Below are 27,758 nucleotides of genomic sequence, written 5' to 3' on the forward strand. Positions count from 1 at the left end.
ATATATCGCTTTTCTGGACACTCCACTCAAAGCCCTTTACAGGTAATGAACGCTCCCCACACACCAGCTCAGTGGGGAGGAGAGCAGAGTGATGAAGCCAGTTCAGAGATGGGGGTTATTAGGCCATGATGGGTAAAGACCAGGGGGAAATTTGGCCAGGACACCAGGGTTACACTAGTACACTTTTTGAGAAAAACCCTGGGATTTTTAATGATCATAGTCAGGACTGGTTTTATGTCTCAAAAAGGATGGTGTGTTTTTTACAGTATCGTGTCCCCATCAGTATACTGGGTTATTAGGACCCACATAGACCACAGGGTGAGTGTCCCCTGCTGGCCCCACTAACTACTCTTCCAGCAGAAACCTTAGTTTTTCCCAGGAGGTCTCTTTATCCAGGTACTGACCAGGCTCACACCTGCTGAGCTTCAGTGGGCTGCCAGTTGGGAGTTGCAGGTTGATTAGGCTGCTGGCTGAAACACTCTCTTTCCCATTGATAAAACCTCTCAATGGTCTCAAGTTGCTGGCTCAGAGGCCTGGGCAGAGCCCACTGCGGTTCAGTAACGAGCCAAGTGTCAGTGGAGCTTTTACACGCACGCACGCACACACACGGCAAGTCATAGGCTGTTACCACAACTCACGATTGACCACTCATTTATAACTGATCAACAGACTGTATTAATGAAGGACTATTACATGAATAAAACAATAAATCATAGTATTGGACACACGCTGTTGTTATAACAACTTATAACAATATTCGGTAGTTTGGCTGGCTCCTAACGAATGCGGGAGAAAGAGGAAGATGTATAAAGGATTTGTCGAGACTCAGCTAGCTGAGAGAACAGCAGCCAATCTGAGGCCCAAACCCCCTTATGAAGAGCTGCAGGGAGCTGCTGCAAAGGTACAGAGGGGAGGGCAGGGGAGATGTGAGAGAGGAACACAAAAGGGAGTTCTGGGTACGAGACGAAGGCGAGCAGAAGTGGGCAAGGTTAAGATCTAACCTTCCTCCCGAATCCCTATGATAACATTGGTGATGATTCCATTAGTAAGAACGAGCAGTTCTCCTTGCTACATACAGTCAAGTCGAAGCAGCAGTGGCACCGTCAGATCCATTCGATTTTGCTCGGTCCAGAGTAAACATTTATTTCCCCGTTTTCCCCCGGCAGCGAATGTAAAAGAGAGCCAGAAGGAAATAATTTTGTTCCACCACCACCACCCCCAACAACCCCATCCCACCCTGCTGTCTAAACAAGCAGAATGGAATAATTATTTGGAATAAGCGAGGCGCCGCCAGCTCTTGCACTTCAACAGAATGACCTGAGAATCTGGCCGGCGGTTTTGGTCCTTAACCTGGAAGGAATGCCCTCCCTTCAGAACAACGGCAGATGCTTTCCGTACTGGCGCCCCCCGAAGGTCACAGGAGAGACTGTTCCCCACCCTGGGACGCCTAGTACGTAGAGCAGATGATCATGGGGGCGGCGTTCTGCCCGCCCAGATTGAGGCCGGGGCTGAACAGCGGGTAGAGTTTCTCGGCGAAATCGTCCTTGAAGGTGAAAATGTGCGCCCGGTCCTCGGCGTTGTAAAAGGACAGCTCCCCCTCCTCGTAGTCCAGGTAGACGCCCACCCGGCGCGGCTTGTCCCTCAGCGAGAGGAAGGTCAGCGGCTCGGTCACCGCCACGCACGCCACGTCGTCGAAGTAGGCCACGTGCCAGTTCCCGTCGCCGGGCGCCACCCTGACCTCCCCCTTCCTTTTGGCCGACTCCCCGGCCACCCCCAGGTCCCAGTCCGTCTTGGCCCCCACGTCCACCTCCCAGTAGTGCTTCCCGGAGGCGAAGCCCTCGCGGCCCAGGGCGGCGACTGCGCGGTCGAACCGCTCCGGGTTCTGCAGCAGCGGCTTGGGCTTGTCCCCATGGGAGATCCGCTTGCCGTCGGCGGACAGCACAAGGCCGGGATGCGCCGTCTTGGCGTCCACTGTCACGTCGGCTGTGGGGCGGGAAGGCGAGGAAGGGGAATCGTTAGAAATTCCTACAATCGGTGGGGGTTCCCCAGAGACGTACCCCAGAAATCCGCTCTCCTGGCATGAGTCCACTATTGCACCTGCGTAGGTCCTGCACAGAACCCTGCCCCCCCCAAAAAAATGATGGGGTGATCCATTTACTGAGGAAGTTGAGGGGTCCAAGACCCCATAGGCCAGTGATGTGCAGTCTTGGTCATTCAGTCCTGTTCCCGATTTAAATCAGCGCATTAATCAGCTTAATTGGACCCAAGTTTGGCAGAGGTGTCTGTAAGTTCTGCAGGTCTCTAAAGTATTCCTAAATAATTGGGTAAAGCTGATAAATTGGTCCCAATAAGCTGATTTAAGTCGTTACCAATCAAGTTGGAATAAAACGTTGCAGACGCAACCATTCTCCGGGATCAAGGGCTCTTCTGGGCTACAGAGTCTTCACCCCCTTGAACTCACATCCCATTTGTTCTGGGGGTGTGTGCAGGTCAGTGCTAATGGATGGGGGGCAGTATTGCATCACAGAGCATTAAGACAAATTAAAACAAGAGAAAGAGAGACAAGATCTTACCTGCATAGATCTGTATCTTCTCCACTTCTGAAAAATGGAATTAGGGTAGAAATGTTAATTTCACTGTCAGAACATGTGAAACATATTTTGTTTTTTTTGCAAAGCAAACTGCAAAGTTTATTAAAACTATTAAAACACAACACAACAATCAAAACCGTATTCACATTATTGCATGTTCAGGAAGGAAAGGTTTAAATTTGTCCAAGTGAGCAAAGAAAGAAGAAAGAAACCTTCTGATATTCCAGGACTGGAGTCATACATTCCTGATCTAGTATACAAAAAAAGACTCAGTTCAATTACGCACACAATCTACTTACAAACCTCTCAGAACATTAAGTAATTACTAATTTATCTGGGTAACACTTTTATCCAAAATAACTTACAGTTTGCACCCACGTCCACAGCTGGGCCTTTGACTAAAGGAGACGGAGAGAGAACCTTGCTCAAGGATACAACTGCACTGTTTCACCTGAGGCCTGAACCCACAGCCCTCCAGGTGAGAGCAGAGCCCTGACCACAGCTCCAGCCTGCTGCCTGTGTGAACACGCCTACCAGAGGCCTGGGAGATAAGTGACTCACCTTTGAGAAAAAGCCCTACAGGACTGCACTGTGGTAAAAGTGCAATAGATCTCCACATATTTACGATGGATCAGCCACACTGTTTCATTTACATAGGAGTTCATAACCCATAAATGTCCAAACATGACCATTTTTATTGATCTATTTAGCTGTTACTATGGGATCGATGTATACATGTGACAGCAGGGTTCTGATCACAGCTCCACGCTGATGCCCCCAAGTTGACTCTACTGTCACGTACAAGACTCTTTGAAATGGAGGTACAAGCGCAGCCCTTGATCATACAGGGGAAACATGTTTCACTTGCAATACCAACCTCTTGCGTAGATGTCATCAAGCGTCTTCTGGACTTTCTCCATCAGACCAGACACCGCTCTCCTGACAGTGCCCAGAAACAGGTCTGTCTGCACGGTGACCTGAGACCAGTCCGACGTCTCCGGAAGGGCACTGATGTCAGGGAATGTCTGTAGCAGAAAGCGGGAGGGAATTATAACTATTCCTCGAGGTCGACCAAAAACACGGAATCTAGTTTTCCTTTATCGGAGCGTTGCAGGATGGTCAGTTATCCTGTGTTGAATTGCGTGGTTTGTTTTGTTTCTCGCAACGGAAAGGAAACATTTAATCATTAAAATCATAACATTGAATGTTTGGGGGGGTGAGTAAACAGCCTAACACCAACAACTCTGTGCTTCCCTTGAGATCGTGGTACCGGGAAAAACTCCAGCAGGAGGTTACCAGCATTACCGCGATCTCTGATGTTCCCACAGTCCTCTCTGCTTTTGAAGTGGGAGGGCTCTCTTTCGTCTCCCACCTTTAGGAAGTGGATCAGGTCCTCCGTGTGGGCGAGCTGCTCCAGGTCCGAGCTCCTCTGCCGCAGGGCGGAGATCTCGCGCTCCAGGTCCCCGAGGAGCTCCTCGGCGCGCTCCTCGGCGGCGATGTGCTTCTCCTCGATCTGCTCCATGACCTCCTCGTGGCTCTGCTCCACGGAGCGCAGCAGCTGAGCAAACACACGGTTGCTCTCCTCCAAGGCTCTCCTGGCGGAGCTCTGGGGCGACGCGAAAGGACAGACATGAGATCGCTCAAAGAAAGCCTGGCAGTTTGGGGGTTTATTTCAGGGCTTGGAAGAAAAAGGGCATCCTAGCACTGAGATATTCCTGACAGCAACACAACAGGGCTTAGGTAGAAAACCATCAGCAAGACAGGCAAGACGCACGAGTGGTGAATATGGTGAATATGACATCACAGGTAGTGCTTGTGTCTAGTGAATATGACATCGGAAAGACTTCAGATAGGACACGTGTGCAGATAATATCACATCACTGAGACTGTGGCTGGTAAATGTGTCTAAACCGAGACATTTCAGGAAGAGCACCCTCGTAGTGAATGTGACATCGCCGGGACCTCAGGTCGGGTGCGTGCATGGTGAATATGATGAATATGACATCACTAAAACCTCAGGTAGGGCACTCTTGTGGTGAATGTGGCATCACCAAAACCTCAGGTAGGGCGCATGTGTGGTTAATATGACATCACCAAAACCTCAGGTAGGGCACACTCGTGGTTAATACGACATCACTGAAATCTCATTTAGGGCGCACTCATGGTTAATATGACATCACCGAAACCTCATTTAGGGCGCACTCATGGTTAATATGACATCACCGAAACCTCAGGCAGGGCACAAGCATGGTGAATATGATGAATATGACATCACTAAAAACTCAGGTAGGGTACACTCGTGGTTAATATGACATCACTGATACCTCATAAGGCGCACTCATGGTAAATATGACATCACCGAAACCTCAGGCAGGGCACAAGCATGGTGAATATGATGTCACCAAGACCTCAGAAAGGGAACACTGTGGGAGGTGAACATAGCCAGACCCACCTTGATGTCCCTGATAGAAACTTTGATCTCTTCCATCTTCCTGTGTCGCTCCTGGATCATCCTTTGGATGTCGGCCTCAATGTTCTGCAGCTGGATCTGGGGAAAAATTCGAGATTGGTTTTCACAAATTGGACAATATCAAATACCAGTCTTAAGCAGTTTGCTTTCTCCGTAGCAAAGTAGGGGTCCACTGCTAAGGTGTAGTAGTTCAGGTGGGCAGCTGCGTTGGCATGCGTAGGCTGCAAAGGAAGTCATGACACCCGAAGAAGGCTCCACGGCCGAAACGTTGCGTTTTCTCTCATGGAATAAACCCATTACTTGTTCCACTGCTAAGGTGCTTGCTTCCCAGCTTGCCTTTGGCAGAGATAAGCAGTTTAACGTATTTTGCTCTGATGAAATGATCTGGAGGATTTACAGACCAAATACACGCGCTGGCCAAGATATAAAGAACGAAGAGATGAAGGAGCCGACCACCGCCTTGGGCAGGCAGTGCGTGGTTTTCCTGAGGAGGAGAGGACGGGCTGACGTAGGTTGGTCTCTGGGGTATTCATCTCAGGCCCAGGCCCAGGCCCAGCACCCACCCTGCAAACGAACCGTTGGGAAATGTGCTCGGATGTACAGAAAAGGGGTGCGGATGTTCGGAACCAACAAGAGACGAGGTAGCAGAGCGGACTCCCAGGCATGCAACCTCAGCTGCGAACTCTCCGTGTCCGGAACAATGAAAATCCTGTGGCAGGCAGGATAACCGAACCCATGAGCAATTGCTCTTAATCCAGTAGCATTATCAACAATAACCATTATTAATTTATTATAATCCCTAATCATTTGCAGGTTTTGACTTCACACCTCTCTTCTGGTTCTCCTTGAGCATCGATACTCCTTCTCCTCTGCTCCCTGCCTCCTCTCAACTACCCATCACTGGTAGTGAACTACCATCATTGGGGCTCAGCAGCGTGAGCCTGGCCAGTACCTGGATGGGAGACTCCTGGGAAAGCTGAGGCTGCTGCTGGGAGAGGTGTTTGTGGGACCTGTAGGGGGCGCTCATCCTGTGGTCTGTGTGGGTCCTGATGCCCCATTATAGTGACGGGGACAGTAGACTGTAAAAAGGTGCCGTCCTTCAGATGAGACATAAAACCGAGGTCCTGACTCTCTGTGGTCATTAAAAATCCCAGGGCGTCTCTCGAAAAGAGTAGGGGTGTCACCCCAGTGTCCTGGCCACATTTCCCCCTGGTCTTTACCCATCATGGCCTCCTAATAACCCCCCTCTCTGAACTGGCTCCATCACTCTGCTCTCCTCCCCACTGAGAGCTGCTGTGTGTGAGCAGACTGGAGCTTCATCCAGGTGGGGGGACACACTGGTGGGAGTGGAGGGGATCCCCATGACCTGTAAAGCGATTTGAGGGGAGTGTCCAGAAAAACACTATATAAGTGTAAGGAATTATTATTATTATTATTATTATTATTATTATTATGTATCAGCTGCCAGTTTCCCTCTCTACCTCGCACTTGAAGAAGGCTCCACAGCTGAAACTTTTCTTTCCTTTTCAGCACAGAACCAATCTTGACCTGTTCCTTTGCTGATGCTGCTCCCTGCTCAGACTTCATCAATTATACAATCAGTCTATGAGCAGCTGATTGCAATCAGTAATCTAGAACCAATAACCACTATATTAGTGACAGCTTCCTGATTGGTAGAAACGGACTAATACAGGCCTGTTCGGCCAAAACGGTGGTCATCCTTTTGATATAGTTCAGGTGGGGAGCTGCGTCAGCATGCGGAGGCTGCAAAGGAACAAGTAATAGGTTTATTCCAGATGAAAAGGGAAGAAAGTCCTTTTTATATAGTTGAATTCCTCTTTATTTGTCCCTTTGCAGGCGAAACATGCCATCGCAGCCCCCTGCTCAGACCTCTTAGTGATTCTGAGGTGGTACCCTAGGTGTTCTGTGTCAGTATACTACAGTAAAAACCTCCATTTAACAGACTTTATTGGGGGGGGGAGGGTTGTTTGTAATTGGCAACTGTCCACTAAATGCAAAGTGTATGTTACAGCCACCGCTCAACGTTATAGCAAAGGATCCACATTCATGCCCCCTGGACACAGGGCTCACACAGACACAAAAACACACTTGCACCCGGGCCAGTTCTCCCAGAAGCCAATGAATCTACCAGCATGCCTTTGGGACTGGAGGAGCAGCTGGAAGAAACCCACATGGACCCGGGGAGAACACACAAACTCCACACAAATAGTATGCGGATAGGTGCGGATTTGAACCTGCGACCCCGGTGCTGCAAGGCAGCAATGCTGTTCCACAGTGCCCCCATCCACAATCACTTTAATTAAAAAAATAATATCATGAATATCACGTTTGGCAACATAATGAATGAAGCGTTGAATGACAAATGACAAATACTGCTCTGTATGACTGCAAAGATTCCAACTGTTGCACTGGCAAGAGTGTAACCAGACTGGAATTTAGATCTGACCGCATGATTGTTCTGGTGTTTGTAAATGTATATATTTTTGCATGAATATGCATATTCATGATAAAATGTAAGGTAATTCTATTCTTTTTACCTGAACATTATAGTACAACACTGTATTCACGATTAATGCAATTCATGTGTAGGCACTAGTATTCTTTTTTATATTACAAAGCAGTTGTTGATGGCTCTTCTTTGTTAGAGCCTTCAGATAGGCCTCCAATAACATCATTACCATCCTCAGAGAGTGGGATTCCCTATTACCTGTAAAGCACTTAACTCTTCTTCGTGCACTTCTCACTGTACTGATTGTATTGTATTATTATTGTTGTATCATTCGTTACACTGTGGCTGTGTTGACTGTGTTAAGCTGCTGTTGCACTGCAATTTCCCTCACGGGATCAATAAAGTATCTATCTTTGAGTGGAGTGTCCAGAAAAGCGCTATATAAGTGTAAGGAATTAATATTATTATTAATGACCCTGTGTGGGTTGATGTTCTGCATGTATGATTATATTTATGAATAATGTAATGTTTCTATGTACTGTTGACAGTTTTTCGAAAGTCGAAAGCGGAGGTAGTCCAGGTGTGTAGCTGCGTCAGCAGGCGTAGGCTGCAAAGGAACAAGTAAAGGTTTATTCCCTGCTGAAAGGAGAAGAAAAGAAACACAACGTTTCGGCTGTGGAGCCTTCTTCGGGGGGGAATCGGCAGAGTTTACACAGCACAGGAGAACAGAAGCCGGGAGTGCGGAGGAGGCGGGAGCAGGGGGTCGGCAGAGAGGGCACTCAGGGGCTGCGAAGTCCAGAGAGGGGAGGAGAGGGGCGATGTCGAAACCTGCCTGTGAACAGAGAGGATTAGAAGGAAACAAGTCTGTGGTTGAGAGAAGCGGGAAGGTGTTTCAGGATAATTTTGGTTTCGGATGTCTTCCTGCAATAGGAGTTCAGAAACCCTCGAGAACGGTTGAGGTCTCCTACCAATTACACGGCACCAAGTGGGGCGCGAACGCCCTCTGGCGGCTGCGGCTGGAATCGCGGGGGGGCCCCCTACCTTCTTCTCGCCCCACTCCGTCTCCACGGGGACGGCCTCGTGACCCCCGTGCTCCTCCCGCGCGCACAGGAAGCAGACGCAGGCGCCGTCGGTCCTGCAGAACATCTCCAGCGGCCTCTCGTGCTCCCCGCACAGGCGCTCCTCGGGGCGGGCCAGGGGCCGGGCCAGCCGGTGCCGGGGGAACCGGGCCTCGTGGACCCCCAGGTGCGTCTCGCAGTAGGAGGCCAGGCAGAGCAGGCAGGTCCGGCGGGCCGCCGCGGGCCGGGCCGTGCAGAAGTCGCACGGCACGGCCCCCGGCCCCAGGGCGACCTCTTCCTCTTCCTCCTCCTCCTCCTCCTTCCCCGTCCCCCCGACTCCGGCGCCCCCCACCCGATCCAGGATGTCCTGCAGCAGGCCGTTGACGCCGAGCTCAGGCCTGGCGGGGAAGGCCCTCCCGCAGGCGGGGCAGTCGGGGGCCGCGCGGGAGCCCCAGTAGCCCTCCAGGCAGCCCCGGCAGAACGTGTGGCCGCAGGGAGCGGTGACGGGCCGGGCCAGCGTCCCCGCGCAGAGGGAGCAGCGCAGAAGCTTTCGGGGCAGGACGCAGCTGGACATGGCCGCCCCTGTGGGGGGAGGAGGAGGGAGGAGAGGGAGGTGCCCCTTTCAGCCACCAGGGGGCAGCAATTCACCAAGATCACACTGACGGCCCCCCCCACCACCCCCACTATCTCACCCAGCGCTCGGGCGCTCACACTATCTCACCCAGGCAAAAATATCTGGTAGGTACACATCACCCCAGAACACGTGGGGTTTAAGATTCGGAATTAAAATTCATTTTAAAGGGGGAACTGCAGGGCCGTTTTTATATTCCGGGGTTAGAATGAGGAGGATGAGGAGGAGGATGAGGAGGGTGAGGAAAGTGAGGAGGGCGGGGAGGAGGATAAGGAGGGGGAGGAAGATGAGAGTCAGGAGGGGGGGAAGAGGGCGAGCAGGAGAGCGACCCGGAGGCGGACTGGCAGTGCCACTCTCCACCGTGGCCTGGCGCCCCCTGCCCCCCAGTACACCTTCCCTGATTGGAATATTCGCAAGCTTTTTTCTCGTACTCAAAAGTTGGGGATAATTTAAACGCCTTCTGCATGCAACAGTTAAAACGAAAGCGTCCTGCTATGTTAAAGAGCAAAAACCAATCGGACAGTTCAAAGAAATTATATTATTAAACCAGTTCTAGGCTGAATTGTCTTACTGAGAGATCAGCTGGAACAGGAACTAGCAGGTGTGTGGTAGACACAGCGCCCCCCACAGGAGGGGGACCGGGGACCCCCGCTGTAGACACAGCACCCCCCGCAGGAGGGGGACCGGGGACCCCCACAGGAGGGGGCTGGGGACCCCCGCTGTAGACACAGCGCCCCCCACAGGACTGGGACTGGGGACCCCCGCTGTAGACACAGCACCCCCCGCATGAGGGGGACCGGGGACCCCCGCTGTAGACAGCAAACGTCGACAGCTTTTACATGTGGTCTGTCGTGAATAATAACTGATCTTATTTTTTTTAATGAATTAACAGACAAGAATGAACTCGCTTGCAAAAAGTCCTCTCCCACTAACAGGTAGGGAACTAGAAAGGTAAGGTCTTCTACAGGTGACAGACGTGTCGTTTTCAACGCTAAAGGAGGCGATAAACCGGACACCGACTGCCTGCTGGTCAGCGCCGGAAGACCTCTGGGTTGTGAACGGCAGATACTCTACTTGCCTCGGGACTGACAGCAACCCCAATCCACAGGCTCTCCGACTTTCGTCCTCAAATTCCAGATGCGTAGCAACGCGCTGCTCTCCCGGGGCTCTGCGGACTGTATGTTAACACACACAGCAGCAGAAGTTCAAGGTCCAGTCGGCTTATCAAACCAAATCAAACTGCGTGTTTTTGCTTTTGCAATGGCAACCCAGGAAACAGCTTGAGACGGTCGATTGCGACGCCTCATACACGCGAATTACAATACGGCAAAGAGCCCCAAAAAGCTCCAAATATCTTAAACTCTTACACTTTCGATATCCTGGTTTTCTTTTCTGCAAAATGACGCGTCTAGGCTCCTCCCCGACGGGGCTCGCTGTGGCTGTGCACCGAGGGCAGGCCCTTCGTTTTTCAAACAGACGCCGCCTGCCGGCATCACAAACACGGACCTGGCAGGCGGAGCTCAGCCGCCCTGAGGCAGAGAGGACAAAAACAAAAATCAAAATAAATCAGTCTTGGTCTCAGCTTTGAGAGCCCTGAGATCAGCGCTCGGGTTATTCCGAGGCATGCAATCAAGGAATACAAGATGTATTTATTTTTTTTAAATTAGGACCATTGATTTAGAACCCGAAAACAAACCAGTGCGAATAATATTCGTTTCCAATCATTCCTCCAGCAGAGTCGCTTGTGAAAAGTCGAATAGTCAATACCGGGTTCGGTACTGGGAACTGGGTGCTGGTAATGTTTCGGGCACTTCAGTAAATCTTTCTAAATCTTGTCTGCCAGAAGCCAGTGTCCTCGCAGATCTGGCTGGCTGACTGACGGGACAGAAACCACAGTCTGTCCACCAGGCTGTCCCGATGAAGACATCCCCTAAGCGCACTTACTCGTACGCGTACAGTAGGTAAGGACTTGAAGGGCGTGTTTGTGCACGAATCGGCCGCGCAGTGAACGAGCGCTGCCGCTGCAGGAAGACCTGGGCCCTTTTATTGTATGAAATGCAACCACACCGTACACAGATCTGCGCGTGTATCCAATTTTTATTTTGAGAGGCTTCTATTTTTCAGGCTAACGTGGGGAATTCAAATCGATCGTGTCGCCGTCGGGCCTTTTGCGAAGTTTGCAAAGCGCCCGTCGAGTTATCTCGGATTTTTAGCTCCGCGTCGTAGACGTACAGTAGACCAACCCTCTCCCACTGTTAATAAACTGATTAAACTGCGCTGTATGGACATGTCTCAACTGCGCTGCTCCTAACTAACTTCCCTGTTGGCCGCCTCTCGGTGACTCAGCGTTTCCCTGCGGTTTCTGCGGTGTGGCGGTCCGTTCAGCTACACTGCAGCCTCACTTCTCGGTTCAAATCTCCTTCACGAGTCCCAGTACACGGTTTTGTTTTAAAGTCACGGGACTGACAGTGAGTAGCGCTCCAGCAGACAGCCAGAGGCGTCGCTCGGCGAAATCGGTACCGCGCAGTCAACAGCACTCCTTACACGAAGTAGTTTTGGAGTAAGATCGCCCCCAGACACATCTCTGACCCCGCGTCGCTCGGTGCCGGACTGGCGTTGCGCCCCGACATCAGAGCTGTCGTTTTTTTTTAAGCATTTGAAAATGTTCCCGGAGTTCACTAAAGCGAAAATGCATTTCGTCCCGGTTAATAACTAACTTCCCCGCAGGCGCACACCCAGAAGAAAGTCCCCTTCCCTTAGAGATAGCGCTCTCCCCAAGGTGACGGGCGGCGCAGCAGAGGGCGGACGGGGGAGACCAGCCCGTCAGAACCGGGGGACTGCTCGCCGTGAGCCCGAATGCCGGTGGGATATTTTTCGGGGTTCGCCAGGGACGGTTCCGCGGATCATCCCCCCCAGGGCCCGAGAAAAGGGGCGCTCAAAACCGTTCGTCGACGCGGAAGTACGCGACTAAAGTTCGACATGGTTGATCTCCAGGTCAGCAGTGGTGAGCAATGCCAAAGTCGAATTCCGGTGTTTTGGCGTCAAGAGTCAGGCCACAAGATAAGATAATAAGTGGTTTAACTTGTGTTTCGACACTCGATTGATGCAGTCCCACCCCATGCGGGGGGGTAAATACCGGGCTTAAAGCCCTTTCTCCTCCTGCGTTAGTACCACGGCCGCTCGATTAAAGACGCCGCTCAGCTTGAACTTGAACTTTATTGCCATATGTAACCGGTACACGTACTGGTACAATGGAATTCTTACTGACAGAAAGTCTCTCGATTGTTGAAACAAGTGTAAAAACACAAAGTGCAGACAGTGCATCAAGACAATATACTGTAACGCAACGGGGGCTCAGGCGGGCGCCCTTGCCGCATTAGGTCGGCCCCCCACTGTCGGGGGCTCGAATCTGGGACTCCTATGTCACTCAAGAGGGACCCAGCCCGGTGAGCCAAAGAGAGATCTCTCCACAGCCCACGGGCTGTGGTCCTGCTATCACAGGGAAGGGCGGTGACGTCACCTGCTCTGGTAAGCCGGCTCTTACACAGTGCCTGTCGGCCGTAAGCGTTACAATACAAACAGTAGACAATGTACAAGTAAACAAATAAACAGTTTGAATGTAAACAATGTAGACGTGTAAACAATGACTGGAGATGTGCAATAAGTAAGAAATCATAATGAAGTAGATGGTGTGGTCCGAGGGGGATGGCTAAATGTGTTCGCCAATCGCGCTGCTTGTGGGTAGAAGCTATTGAGGAATCTGGTGGTCAGTGTCCGTATGCTCTTATATCTCTTGCCTGAGGGCAGTGGGGTGAAGAGCTCATCCCCGGGGTGGTGACTGTCCTCTGTGAGCTCTGTGCGTCAAGACCACACGACGTGAGGCTCAAGTAGGTTTCCTCTTGTAGGTTTAACTTAGGTTTAATTTTTCTGTCAGGTTGGTTGGGGATCATTGACCAGAGCTGACAATTGAAAATTGTATTTGTATTACAGTACACGTAAAAACACTGTATATTTATAGTATATGTAGATTTAAATTATATGTGTTATATGTAGTCTTGAATTGCCCCCTTGGGGATGAATAAAGTATTTTGAATTGAGCATACATCATGTACAGTAGAAACAGTAGGGTGACCATAGTTTGGTTTTCAAAAAAGCGGAATTTCAACTCTCTAGTTTTAATTAAACTTCTTAGTAAACGTTTAAACAGTTGCAGGGTTGCCATTTCTCTTCTATAATGGCAAACAAGGGAAAAAACAAAAATACAGCCCTATTTTAAACTTAAAGTTTTTTTTTCCCATTTAAACGCAACAAAAGTCAGAACATCTGAGGAAAAAAACGAAGACATCGTACCTTAGGAGAAGTCCTCATCGGTTGCGATAATGATACATTTTAACTAAACATTTTGAAAGGTAGTGAAACAAGTCAAACATTGTTATTTCTCACGGCCCATAAAAACAGCCACAACATACTAGGGGAACAAGCAGGAACAGACAGTTTTCGCCTGTGATGTATAGTCGAAAGTGTACTGTAAAAGTAAGGCTGAATAATGGTGGTTTATACGTACAATGGTTTTGTCTTGTTCTCTTAAATACATTTTTTTTAAAAACCCAGCCACACACACACACAAACCCTTTTCAAGCTACGCTGCGTGTCAGTTCAAAACATCTACCAGTAACGCATGGAAAAATCTGTAGGCCTCTGTTTGTTTACACAGTCTGAGTAACGAGCAAAACAACATCCCGGACAATTTTTGGAATTTGATCAACCCTGGTCGGACCAATATTTTACGTCTCAAAAAGAGGACGTCTGGTCACCCGGATATATAGTAGCTATATTATATATTTTGTATATCGGTGTTATATACTGGAGAGACGCATGTCCCCCCATGTTCACGTTTGTTTCATCCCACAGTCCCGAGACCTCCTGGTGGGCTGGTTGGCTTCTGGGGAAGTCGATTAGTAAAAAAAAATAGTCCATCGCCGGCTCTTCTGCATTGCGACACAGTTTTGGAACAAACCGCCGGTGTCACTTTGCGGTTGTGGAGTGCTTGTGTGTGAGTTAGAGTTAGGATGAGATCCGTTTTGTTAAGAGGAGCGAGATAAGCTAGCACTGCTGACAGAACTGTGGTGGTATTGTACATATCAAACTGAAATTGCCTCCATTTGTATGGCCTGCTGCCCTTGAAGTTCGAGGAACAGTGCCATAGAAAGTTTTGGCAACCCCCCAAGTTCTGTGCTGAATTTGTTTTCCATTCTTGATGGCAAACTATACACTGTTTATGCCAAGCCTGGGAGATTTCAAAGAATGTGTGCACTGTTAAGTGCCTAATTCATTTAATCTTCTTTCTTCCTGGAAATGGGCTGATCAGTCACAGAAATGGCAAAGCCTTTTTTTTATAACTTCCTCTGTATTGTGGATTTGTCTTTGAAAATGCTGCAGTCCCTTTGATGAGGTTTTCTTCTCATTTGACATGCAAATGAGCTGTCACAGATCCTCGGTTTCATGTCAGAGATTATAGAGTCATTTCTAGCAGCAGCAGCTACATCACCCTACAGCTCAACACTGACAGAAGTCACGGTATCGGCTTCAACAACATGGCTGGGCAGCTTGTTCCACTCTCCCACCCCCCTCTGTGTAAAGAAAAGAGTGTCTCATCCAGCTGTGTCTTGACAGAAATCAAGGTATCGGCTTCAACAACACATCTTGTTCCCCACTCCCACCACCCTCTGTGCAAAGAAACACCTCCTGTCCTGACTGGTGGATCTAACCCAGGTGTGTCTTGACAGATGTCAGGGTATTGGCTTGGGCAGCTTGTTCCACACTCCCACCACCCTTGGTGTAAAGAAGTGCCTCTTGTAACTCATTTTAAATGCGTGTCCAAGGTTTTACTCTGGGAAGGTCTGTTGGGCTTGCCTTGTGAAGCTGTAAAGAGCTTGTAAGCTGTAGGGCTGAGAGTACCCCACAGGACTGTCTCCCACTCAGGAGAGACACAAGCCCCAGTGGGAAACAGAGCAGGGAATTCACTGAGCACAGGCAACAGGAAACTCTTCTTTACCACCAGCTGTGTCCCCCTGCAGCTCAGCACTGGCAGCCCCACTGGAGCTCAGCAGCACCTGGATGGGAGACTACCGGGCTGCTGCTGGAAGAGGTGTTAGTGGGACCAGTAGGGGGCGCTCACACTGCGGTCTGTGGGGGTCCTAATGCCCCAGTATAGTGATGGGGACACTAGACTGTAAAAAGGTGCTGGACTGGAGGCTAGGGATTTCTAATTACTTCTACAGCATGAATATTATCCCTTTGCACCCAGTCACATTGTTCAGTTTTAAGGTGTCTTAACAGGTGATAATAATAATTAATCCCTTACACTGACACTGCTCTTTTCTGGACACTCCACTCAGAGCTCTTTACAGGTCATGGGGATCCCCTCCACCCCCACCAGTGTGTCCCCCCACCTAGATGAAGCTCCAGTCTGCTCACACACAGCAGCTCCCAGTGGGGAGGAGAGCAGAGTGATGAAGCCAGTTCAGAGACAGGGGTTATTAGGAGGCCATCATGGGTAAAAACCACGGGGAAATTTGGCCAGGACACCGGGGTGACACGCCTACTCTTTTCGAGAGACGCCCTGGGATTTTTAATGACTACAGAGAGTCAGGACCTCGGTTTTACAACTCATCTGAAGGACAGCTCTAATTTTACAGAAATAAAATTAAGTGTCCCTGTCACTATACTGGGGCACTATATCATGGTGATCTGGATCCTAGCCTGACAGACAGTGACCACAAGGCAGGATGCACCCTGGTTGGGATGCCATTGTGAAAACAGAACAGTCTTTAACATATCTAATTATAGTAAATGATATTGGCAGTGATTTTGAGGGACGTCAATGATTGACAACAGTGTGCTGTGTGTGTAATTATTATTGCAAGTATTTCTCTGGTGTACTGATGGTATTTGCCTACATTGCTACAGTGAGGACTGCGTCGACAAGCAACCCTGAAGATTCCTGGCTTAAAACCAATATAACCATGGAAAATCTCGGAGCTGAAGGTGAGCCTTCGTGGTTTGGATTTTGGATTCTGTATTTTGGAATACAAAGTGAAACTAACCATCAACGATCAAGACTGTTTTCATATACATTGAGACATTCAAAACCAAACAAATGAGCACTAAAATCAAATGCGTTTTGTTGTGTCTTTAATTCCTGTGTTTTATATTCATATATATATGTAGAGAGATATATTTCAAAACCATCGAAGTTTACTCCAAAGCCTTTAGCATTGCTTTTGGTCTGACAAAAGTTATTTCTCTGGGGGAAAAGGATCTTTATTGTCCATTAACCAATATTGTAATAATGTAGTCGGCGGTGCTGGACAGTGCTGCAGTGCTGTACCGAACAGATCCCGTCTCCCCACACGCCTCGGTCTTGTTAAACTCGACTCCCCGTTTCGCGCAGGGGAGACATGGCGCGGTGTCGCCATCGCGATGATTGTCGTCTGCCTGCTGCTCCTTGGGGCCATCGGCGTGGGAGTCTGGTATTTCCTCAGGGGCAGAGGTAAGCTCGTTCGGACCTGAAGTGTAAACAGTACAGGATCATTGTGCAGAAACACATTCACGAATATGCGTCTTTGTGTGCTGTGTGTTTAATGGTCCATCACTGGGAGGTCTGTAAAGGTGTACAAGGTCATATTCAAGTTTCTTGTCATTATACTCATATACAGCTATATGGTATAACGAAATGCTATTTAGCTGCCTCTCAGATGGTAAGCAGTACAAAAAAACAACAACAATACAATTGTATAAGAAAAGAAAGACAGAGACAACAGGCAATGTGCAAAACAACAACAGGTAACAGGTAATGTGCAAAACAACATCAGATGTGCAAAATCATACATCAACAGAATGAGATAAAGGATAGAAAATTATGGAGAGTGAGCTTCTTGACATGTGAGGTAGAGGGAAATTTCAATGTGTGTTTGAGTTTTGGTAAAGAGAGAAGGCACTGTGAGGTTCAGATCATAGGTGAGAGAGGCTGGGAATAATAGTTTAATAGTTTGATAGTGCAGGGGTAAAAACTGTCTCTGGGTCTGGTAGTCCGGGCCCAGATGCTCCAGTACCGTTTTCCAGATGGTAGAGGGTCGTACAGTCTGTAGCTGGGGTGTGTGGGGGTCTTTGATGATGCTTAGAGCTTTCCTCAAGCACCGTCTGTCATCAATGTCCTGGATGGCTGGGAGAGCAACCCCAGTGATGGACTGGGCAGTTTTCACCAGCCGCTGTAGGGCTTTGTAATCCTATAAAATAAGGATTAGTACTATTATGAGCTCTGAGGCTCTGGGTGCGATTCGTGGGGGTTTGTATGGAGTATTTGTGTGGGGTTTGTATGTTCTCCCTGTGTTTGCAGCGGTTTCCTTCAGTTCCAACCCCAGTCCATTGTTAATTTTGCCAGCAGTCTTGGATTCACTAAAATGTCTATTATTACATCAGAGTCACTTTCTAGTCATCCACTTTTAATTTACTCTTGTTGACTACACTTTGACTAGAATAACTCTTATTTGACCTATAAAAACATTTGTTTTAGTCACATTTTAGTTGTGCAGTTTAATTTATTTTCATCATAAAATGTAGAACGGTTTTGGTTTATTCGTTTTTTGTCTAAAATACATTCTTAAGTTTATTTCTTTTTAGTGGAGTATTAAGGAAATTAAATTTAGTCCTTTTTTTAATTTACAAGATAATTTGCAATTGTTCTAATGGCATTGGATTTAACTGTGTGGCACCCTTTTTACTTACAGTGTTAAGCAGGGAACAAGTGCACAAAATAGATTAGGAACCTGAACTGTTACTCTAAGAAAATGTTTCACACATCTGGTAACATTCTATCAAAAAGCATATGTCTTTGTTGCACAATCTAAAGTATATTGATCCATAGAGAGGTCAAATATTAGATACAAGAAAAAACTATGCAATAAAGGGTAAAAAATAAATAATCTTCTACTGGAACATTGTACGAGTATTTCCTAACAAGAAAATCTGTCTTGGTACTGTTAGTAATTCCCTTCTTTTGTTCAAGGAGTTTTAAAGCACTTTTGTTTTTAATAAACGACTTTTATCAATGTTTCAAAGGGAAATATGCAACAGTCACACCCATATACTAGCACGACATGTACATACAATTAAACCCTGTCCTTCACCCCAAGTCCCAGGAGTTAATGTCCCTGATATCTCCCCATTGTGCCAGACAGGTCCCTTCTATCCCATCATGCACTCCTGAGACTGACGTCACCGCCTCAGTTGTTAATAATGTAGCGCCTGATGGGGGCGCTACATTATTAACAACTCTCCCTCCTGACACCAGGCTGTCTCAGTTGAAAAGCTACCATGGTGTAAGAGTAGTCTTAAGTGTTCATGACGTTGTGCCAGCATTATGCTAACACTGTGACAGACCTGAGCTTCACGTGTGTCACAGCTCTTTCACTCCACACACATTCCTCTGAATAAACAGACAGGAATGCCCTCACGTGCTGTTGGCTCTAAGATCATAATATTTCGGTGAGATACACCCCTCTACACAATACAACTCCATGCAATCAAAGAACATTCTTTTCTGGTGACTTGTTACCTGCAGTGGACTGTCACGCAAAGAGCATTTTACAGTACATGCTTTCAAGTTTTCAAAATAAGATATGAGCAAAAGGAATCCCCATTTATTTCTGAAATGTAGCTCACACAGCCTGTATGAGCAAATCTCACATTTTGAAAGAGACACAAAATGAGTAATTTCCTAATACACCAATGGTAAAGTACGAATCACTCTTGTTTAGTTTTCTATTTAATTTGTTGACTAGCTACCACGGAAGGAAAGGATGTCTTAGCATCGCTGAGCTCTGGGTCCTGTTCATTCTTACGGTTCTTGAGATTTGTTGTCATTTTTTTCCCCATTTTGAATATCGCTACGTTCTCGTCATCTTCAGTAATGTTTCACAGAGCTTTTTTTTCTGGTTTGCACACTGTGTACAAAGTACTGCCAGACTCCCGATCTTTTTCCTCCAGCTGGAAGCATGGAATACTATAAGAAAGTGTGTGTTGTGTGAAAGTGTGGCTTCTCCTTTTATCATCAGGGTGTTCTAGTTTTCTCTATCTGTTCTTTATCTTATTCTCTCTTAATCTATATGTAAGAAAAGATCAAGGAATCATAATTTTCATCTTAGTGCTTAAGAATCTATTCTTAGAAATTCTTAGTGTTTTAATAAGTACAGCGTGTACATTTATCACACATGACTTTAAAGAGCCAGCAGCCATGTCACCCTGCAGCTCAAACACTGGCAGCCCCACTGGAGCTCAGCAGTGAGAGCCTGGCCAGTACCTGGAGGGGAGACTCCTGGGAGAGCTGAGGCTGCTGCTGGAAGAGGTGTTAGTGGGGCCAGTAGGGGGCGCTCACCCTGCGGTCTGTGGGGGTCCTGATGCCCCAGTATAGTGACGGGGACACTCTACTGTAAACACGCTTTCCTTCGGATGAGACGTAAAACCAAGGTCCTGACTCTTTGTGGTCATTAAAAATCCCAAAATCTCTCGAAAAGAGAAGGGGTGTCACCCCAGTGTCCTGGCCACATTTCCCCCTGGTCTTTACCCATCATGGCCTCCTAATAACCCCCATCTCTGAACCGGCTCCATTATTATTATAGATTCGTGACATGGGGTGTGGAAAAGACTGGGTGGAAATGAGGGACCGATACAAAACAGAAGAGAAAAGTAGGGAGCTTGCGTAGGCTGCAGAGGACCGGGAAAGGAAAGAAACGCTCCGGTTTCGCTGTGCCGCCTCCGTCGCAGAAGTCACGCCTGAAGAAGGCGCAGGCACACCCCGATACCCGCACCCGTGACACAGCCTCCGCCCTGAGGCTCCAGGCTGCGCACACGCACTCACGGCTCTGGGGTGAGCCCCGGTCCGGCCCCACGCGCAGACGGAGGACCTCGCGTGTTCCGAACCCGCTGCCGTGTTGTGGATGTACCTTTTATTTCTCGTCTTCATTGGCTCACACAAGAACTGCCCCGCCACGTAGTCTTCGTCATCGTGGATCATGTGCCGGGAGCGATGCGGCGTGGTTGACTCAAACGAAAAATGGGACGTTGGTGAACATTTCGCGAGCGAAATTTCCATATTGCTGGTGTGAGTGTGTGTGTGTGCGTGCGTGCGTGCGGGTGCCCCTTCAGTGTGCAACACTATATATATATATGTTATTCGTGAATTATAATAGTATTCGTTGAAAATATAAGTACAGTGGTTTATTTCAGTCTTGGTGTAGTAAATGACTCTGATCTTCACCATGAGGTGACAATGTCAGTGCGCTGTTCGTTTTGATTTCGGAAAGCAGCACGTGTTGTGATGGTCGGTTTTATTTATATTTCATTGCACGACACATTACGAGTGACCTTTTCCTTGCGTCGCCAACTGTGTTGTAACGGTTTCAGATTCAAATCCTGTAGTTGCGACTATTTAAACGCACATTGTCCTGCAAAAGGACGTTCCTAATGGCGCACTGAAACAGGGAAGCTCAGAAAAGAGCAGGATAAGTGATCTCGGAACAAGTCACTGTAATAATGCCATTGGTATTTTATCTAGTTTCGAGTTGATCGGATCAACGTAACTACCAAACGGAAGAAAAGGCTCTTTTTCTCGCTAGACACATAGACTGCTTGAAGTATCTTTATAAAGTTAAGAGTTTTGCCTTACATGTTAGTACTTTCAATGTTGAAAATACATGTTATCTTTGTAACGTGAGCTTCTTGTTCTTGTTTGTAAGCTATTTATTATGTGTTCTCCGACACTGGACAATCAAAGTTTTCTAGTGATATAATTTAATTTATTTTGAATCGTTCTAAATAGTTTGGGGTGGGAGCTAATGATATAGTGTATATGCCAATCGTAATCTTGCTTAGGGCCTACACAAAGCTAGGGCTGGCCCAGTGTACGTGTCTCCTGTGATGGACTGGTGTCCTGTCCAGGGTGTGTGTGTCTGTGTGTGTCCTGTGATGGACTGGTGTCCTGTCCAGGGTCTGTGAGTGTGCGTGTGTCCTGTGATGGACTGGTGTCCTGTCCAGGGTCTGTGAGTGTGCGTGTGTCCTGTAATGGACTGGTGTCCTGTCCAGGGTGTGTGTGTGTCTGTGTGTGTGTGCACTGTAATGGACCGGTGCCCTGTCCAGGGTGTGTGTGTGTCCTGTGATGGACTGGTGTCCTGTCCAGGGTGTGTGTCTGTGTGTGCACTGTGATGGACTGGTGTCCTGTCCAGGGTGTGTGTCTGTGTGTTTGTCCTGTGATGGACTGCTGTCCTCTCCAGGGTGTGTGTGTCTGTGTGTGTGTCCTGAGATGGACTGCTGTCCTCTCCAGGGTGTGTGTGTCTGTGTGTGTGTGTCCTGTGATGGACTGCTGTCCTCTCCAGGGTGTGTGTGTCTGTACGTGTGTCCTGTGATGGACTGCTGTCCTCTCCAGGGTGTGTGTCTTTTTGTGTCCTGTGATAGACTAGTTTTCTGTCCATGGTATGTGTGTCTGTGTGTGTGTCCTGTGATGGACTGGTGTCCTGTCCAGGGTGTGTGTCTGTGTGTGTCCTGTGCTGGACTGGTGTCCTGTCCAGGGTGTGTGTCTGTGTGTGTCCTGTGATGGACTGCTGTCCTGTCCAGGGTGTGTGTCTGTGTGTGTCCTGTGATGGACTGCTGTCCTGTCCAGGGTGTGTGTCTGTGTGTGTCCTGTGATGGACTGCTGTCCTGTCCAGGGTGTACCCTGCCTTGCACCCACTGCTTGTCAGGACAGGCTCCAGCTCCCTGAATTGGACGATGTGTTTATAAAATGGATTATTACTGATATTATTATTTTTGGTGTTGTTGGTAATGCCTTAATTATGATCTTGAATGGCACTATATAAATCCAGGAACAACTGTTCTTCATCTGGGTGAATGGATCGATAGGAAAAGTGCAATGTTGGAACTGACACATTGCCTTAGGGGCTTTGCAGTTCATTAAAAAAAGACATTAATTTAAATAAAAAGCTTTGATTGGACAGATGTACTATAAGGTTAATACTGTATCAATGATGTGTGGTTTGTTTCAGACTCAAAAAGGAAGAAAAGCAAGGAAACTCGCGATGTTCGTACAGGTATGTCGGAAATCATTCCTTTTAATTCATGAAAAAAGAGAAGTTGTGACTTGCTTTATAATTCTGGCTACGATTTTCAGCGCAAAATTCAAAAAGGTTCTGAATGATGCAGTTTCTTCTTCTGATTTGATTTTCAGTGGTGTTTCACAACTCAGCAGCACACGATCCAAAAGGTAAGATGCTGAAACCTTGTGGACCACTTGGAATGTTATAATGATCTTTGTTTTAAGTTTTATTATAGTCTTCAGTTTTAACATTTGCTGTTTGTTCTCTGAAAATTCACTGGGAAGAGTCAAACAGAGAAACGCTAACTCACACCTCACTGAGGCCCAAGCACCTTTCCATAAATCCCACCGCCAACACCAATGCGTCACACCTGTGGCATGTTTTATTTGGAGATTCACACTGCCTTGGCCACACAGCCCAGCTATGGTCCCTAAAGACAATGACGTTGAAGCCAAACACACCATGAAGTCCTTCAGTTCATTTAATAGAAGCGTGTTGTTTGGGGAAGCGACTGTCTCTCCTGGATAGATATGCATCAGGAATTCAAAACAATACAGAAAATAAAAATAGTATGCTTTGTGTTAAATGTGGGGCTTTACGGTAGCACAGAAGTTAGAACTGCTGAATGTGTGTATCTGTATGTGTCCTGTGATGGGACTGGTGTCCTGTCCAGGGTGTCTGTGTGTCTGTGTGTCTGTGTGCCCTGTGATGGACTGGTGTCCTGTCTGTGTGTCTGTGTGTCTGTGTGTGTCCTGTGATGGACTGGTGTCCTGTCAAGGGTGTGTGTCTGTGTGTGTCCTGTGATGAACTGCTGTCCTCTCCAGGTGTGTGTCTGTGTGTGTGTGTCCTGTGATGGACTGCTGTCCTCTCCAGGGTGTGTGTGTCTGTGTGTTCTCAATAAGGAAGAAAAGCAAGGAAACTCGCGATGTTCGTATGTTGGAAATCATTCCTTTTGATTCATGAAAAAAGAGAAGTTGTGACTTGCTTTATAATTCTGGCTACGATTTTCAGCGCAAAATTCAAAAAGGTTCTGAAGGATGCTGTTTCTTCTTCCGATTTGATTTTCAGTGGTGTTTCACAACTCAGCAGCACACGATCCAAAAGGTAAGATGCTGAAACCTTGTGGACCACTTGGAATGTTATTATAATCTTTGTTTTAAGTTTTATTATAGTCTTCAGTTTTAACATTTGCTGTTTGTTCTCTGAAAATTCACTGGGAAGAGCCAAACAGAGAAACGCTAACTCACACCTCACTGAGGCCCAAGCACCTTTCCATAAATCCCACGGCCAACACCAATGCGTCCCACCTGTGGCATGTTTTATTTGGAGATTCACACTGCCTTGGCCACACAGCCCAGCTGTGGTCCCTAAAGACAAGCACGTTGAAGCCAAACACACCATGAAGTCCTTCAGTTCATTTAATAGAAGCGTGTTGTTTGGGGAAGTGACTGTCTCTCCTGGATAGATATGCATCAGGAATTCAAAACAATACAGAAAATAAAAATAGTATGCTTTGTGTTTAATGTGGGGCTTTACGGTAGCACAGAAGTTAGAACTGCTGAATGTGTGTGTCTGTATGTGTCCTGTGATGGACTGGTGTCCTTTCCAGGGTGTGTGTCTGTGTGTGTCCTGTGATGGACTGGTGTCCTGTCCAGGGTGTGTGTCTGTGTGTGTCCTGTGCTGGACTGGTGTCCTGTCCAGGGTGTGTGTCTGTATGTGTCCTGTGATGGACTGCTGTCCTGTCCAGGGTGTGTGAGTGTGCGTGTGTCCTGTGATGGACTGGTGTCCTGTCCAGGGTGTGTGTCTGTGTGTGTCCTGTGATGGACTGCTGTCCTGTCCAGGGTGTGTGTGTGTCTGTGTGTGTGTCCTGTGATGGACTGGTGTCCTGTCCAGGGTGTGTGTGTCGGTGTGTGTCCTGTGATGGACTGCTGTCCTGTCCAGGGTGTGTGTCTGTGTGTGTCCTGTGATGGACTGCTGTCCTGTCCAGGGTGTGTGAGTGTGTGTGTGTCCTGTGATGGACTGCTGTCCTGTCCAGGGTGTACCCTGCCTTGCACCCACTGCTTGTCAGGACAGGCTCCAGCTCCCTGAATTGGACGACGTGTTTATAAAATGGATTATTACTGATATTATTATTTTTGGTGTTGTTGGTAATGCCTTAATTATGATCTTGAATGGCACTATATAAATCCAGGAACAACTGTTCTTCATCTGGGTGAATGGATCGATAGGAAAACTGCAATGTTGGAACTGACACATTGCCTTAGGGGCTTTGCAGTTCATTAAAAAAAGACATTAATTTAAATAAAAAGCTTTGTTTGGACAGTTGTACTATAAGGTTATGACAGTATCAATGATGTGTGGTTTGTTTCAGACTCAAGGGTGAAAACCATCAAAACCGGGGATGATCGTAAGTCAAAAATCATTCTTTTAATTCATGAAAAAAGAGAAGTTGTGACTTGCTTTATAGTTCTGGCTTTAATTTTCAACACAAAATTCAAAAAGCTTTTGAATGATGCAGCTTCTTCTTCTGATTTGATTTTCAGCAGAGTTTCACAACTCGGCAGCACCCAATTTAATAGGTAAGATGCTGAAAACCCGTGTACCACTTGTAATCTCATTATGATCTTTGTGTCAAGTTTTACTATAGTCTTCAATTTTAACATTGGCGGTTTGTTTTCACTGGGAAGTAAAGGCAACCTCTTTCCTGCTACCACTTGCTAGGACGAGTTTGTGTTTACAGTACGAAGTGAAAACGTATCCTCGGTCTGTTAGGAGCTTTGAGAGAAGTTTTTTTAATCCTTATTTTTAACCGCGACCAGCACAAGCTTACAGTGCTTTTCCCACAGGCCAAAGTACAGTAATTGTGCCGCTGTCATCTGCCTGTTCCATTTCAATTCACTTCAAAAGCACCACGGTTCAGGGACAAGTGTAACGTAACGTGTCCTCTTTAACCTCTCGGATTTAAACACGTTTCTCTTTTTGTTTTTGCCAGAGTGGGAGTGGAGAAAGCGCATGGAAGGTATGTCTCTGGCTTCGGGTGCGATCTATCCAAGCTCCCGAGCACCTGTGGCCATTAAAGATTCGCTCCACCCTTTGCCCTGAAACTGGTCTCCCTGCTGAGCCACTTTTCCCAGCATGCCGAGAGGAGCTGTGTGACTAGCTCCTCAGCAGGAGCAGTCAGCCCAGTGGGAAAAAAACAAACTGCTGTAACCAGACCATCCGAAAAAGAGACAAAATAAATGCAGATGTAATAAGGAGAAACCAAACAGAGAAATGGCAGGCCGTAACAAAACCACTACCACACCATCTAGACCAGGTTAGATACTATAACTCCTCTTGATGGACAGGTGAACCTCCATTTTAAGGGGTGGGTTAACAAGCTCTGTAACCTGACACAAGATGGTGGAATAGACCAACACAGAACAACATTGTGGATCCACAACAGATAACACAACAAAATAAAATAATACATATTATTTTATTTGCTCAGCACTGGCAGCCCCACTGGAGCTCAGCAGTGTGAGCCTGGCCAGTACCTGGAGGAGAGACTTCTGGGAAAGCCGAGGCTGCTGCTGGAAGAGGTGTGAGTGGGGCCAGTAGGGGGCGCTCACCCTGTGGTCTGTGTGGGTCCTGATGCCCCAGTATAGTGACAGGGACACTAGACTGTAAAAAAGGCACCGTCCTTCGGATGAGGCGTAAAACCGAGGTCCTGACTCTCTGTGGTCATTAAAAATCCCAGGGCGTCTCTCGAAAAGAGTAGGGGTGTCACCCCGGTGTCCTGGCCAAATATCCCCCTGGTCTTTACCCATCATGGCCTCCTAATAACCCCCCTCTCTGAACTGGCTCCATCACTCTGCTCTCCTCCCCACTGAGAGCTGCTGTGTGTGAGCAGACTGAAAACAAGTGGTTACGCTGTTAGCGTCTGGTTGTATAATATACGTACAGTACAAGTGATGAGAAGAAAACAACATGTTGCCCTGTTAGGGTCTGGTTGTAAAATGTGTATAAAAGGGATCAGGATTCAGTAGTCAGCTGTAACTATAATACAGTGACATTAAAATACAATCCTAAAAATCTCCAAGAGGCAGAGCGGTGGCACTGTGGCTGGAAGGTTGCCAGTTCGAATCCCATGGCCGGCAGAGGAATCCTTCTCCGTTGGGCCCCTGAGCAAGGCCCTTCACCCCAGCTGCTCCAGGGGTGCTGTATAAATGACTGACCCTGCGCTCTGACCCCCAGCTTCTCTCCCTGTCTGCGTGTCTCATGGAGAGCGAGCTGGGGTCTGCAAAAAGACAAATTCCTAATGCAAGAGATTGTAGATGGCCAATAAAGTGATCTGATCTTATCTTAAGTGCCAACCTGTGGGATGGGATCAGGAAGCGGGAGGTGAAATTGGGGAGACGTCTCTTTTGGGTTTCACGTCCGAGAAATGGATTTAAGAATAAAGTAATCATTCTCCCACCCCTCAGTGGAGGTGACGCTGGACCCCGGCACGGCCAACTGCTACCTGGGGCTCTCCGAAGACGGCAGGGAGGTGCGGTGGACCGGGATCAGGGAGCGTCTCCCGGAAAACCCGGAGTGCTTCGACGAATACCCCGGCGTCCTGGGGGCGATGAGCGACGTGAGGAGGGGCCGCTACTGGGAAGTGGAGGTGGGGGACAAGAGGTGCTGGGAGGTCGGGGTGGCCTGGGCGTCCGTGTGCCGGCTCGGGCAGCTGGCTCCGAGCCCCGAGGAGGGATTCTGGGTCCTCAGCCTGTGGGACGGGAAGAAGCTCCAGGCCCTCACCGGCTCCGAGACCCCCCTGAAGAACATCCCCATCCCCAGGACACTGGGGGTCTACCTGGACTACGAGAAGATGGAGGTCTCCTTCTTCAACGCCGAGACCGCAGCCCACATTTACACCTTCCAGGAGAAGTTCTCCGGGGAAGTGCGTCCCTTCTTCTCTCCGGGGAACAACGACGAGGAGCCCATGAGGATCGTCCCGGCAAGACGGGCATAATCACGCTGACAGATCTTACTGATTGTTTTAGTTTCAGTTCCATTTCCCTGTACTGTTGATACACTGTTGTCCAATTACAACTACGACTACATGTACAGTGATTGAGTACAACTACAAATACAAGTTACACATACTGTACAAATACATTTACTAATACAAATACAGTTAATTAATACAAATGCAAGTTACAAATACGAATACGGTTAATGAGTACTAATACAGTTATTGGCCAGTTATTGACAGTAATTATGACAGCAGTCTGCAGTTCCTCATGGTGAGAGGCCAGGCAGTCCGTGACCTGCATCGCTCTTGCACTATTTCTTTTGTTTTTTTTTCATTTTCTTTATTCTTCTCCGATTGATCGGTACATCAAGCAATCACATCAATGTACATC

At 47.9% G+C, this 27,758-nt stretch overlaps 2 protein-coding genes across 19 annotated transcripts; one reads left to right on the plus strand and one right to left on the minus strand.

Annotated features, from left to right (window-relative positions):
• Positions 1-651: 651 nt before the first annotated feature.
• Positions 652-10,856, minus strand: LOC148659752 (E3 ubiquitin-protein ligase TRIM39-like). The gene is made up of 8 exons (XM_088633894.1): positions 10,588-10,856; positions 10,299-10,395; positions 8,573-9,171; positions 5,044-5,139; positions 3,964-4,197; positions 3,469-3,616; positions 2,574-2,600; positions 652-1,983 (listed from the first exon to the last, which is right to left on the minus strand). Exons 1-8 carry the CDS (start codon positions 10,711-10,713, stop codon positions 1,448-1,450), a joined length of 1,863 nt encoding a protein of 620 aa, XP_088490020.1. The 5' UTR covers positions 10,714-10,856; the 3' UTR covers positions 652-1,447.
• Positions 10,857-11,034: 178 nt separating this feature from the next.
• LOC148659753 (butyrophilin subfamily 1 member A1-like) lies at positions 11,035-27,455 on the plus strand. 18 transcript variants are annotated; one of them, XM_088633897.1, is made up of 12 exons: positions 11,940-12,224; positions 14,894-14,992; positions 16,190-16,267; positions 16,674-16,772; positions 22,318-22,362; positions 22,500-22,535; positions 23,437-23,472; positions 24,740-24,775; positions 24,915-24,947; positions 25,361-25,387; positions 25,859-25,949; positions 26,835-27,455. In XM_088633897.1, exons 1-12 carry the CDS (start codon positions 12,077-12,079, stop codon positions 27,421-27,423), a joined length of 1,317 nt encoding a protein of 438 aa, XP_088490023.1. In that variant the 5' UTR covers positions 11,940-12,076; the 3' UTR covers positions 27,424-27,455. The 18 variants fall into 18 exon arrangements, with proteins under 18 accessions (XP_088490040.1, XP_088490023.1, XP_088490028.1 ...); XM_088633896.1 differs by having other exon boundaries at positions 12,077-12,224; positions 24,912-24,947; XM_088633914.1 differs by lacking the exons at positions 11,940-12,224; positions 14,894-14,992 and adding an exon at positions 11,035-11,181 and having other exon boundaries at positions 24,912-24,947.
• The last annotated feature ends 303 nt before the right edge of the window (positions 27,456-27,758 follow it).

Source organism: Lepisosteus platostomus, chromosome 6, assembly GCF_059453375.1.
Source record: "Lepisosteus platostomus isolate fLepPlt1 chromosome 6, fLepPlt1.hap1, whole genome shotgun sequence".
NCBI lineage: Eukaryota > Metazoa > Chordata > Actinopteri > Semionotiformes > Lepisosteidae > Lepisosteus > Lepisosteus platostomus.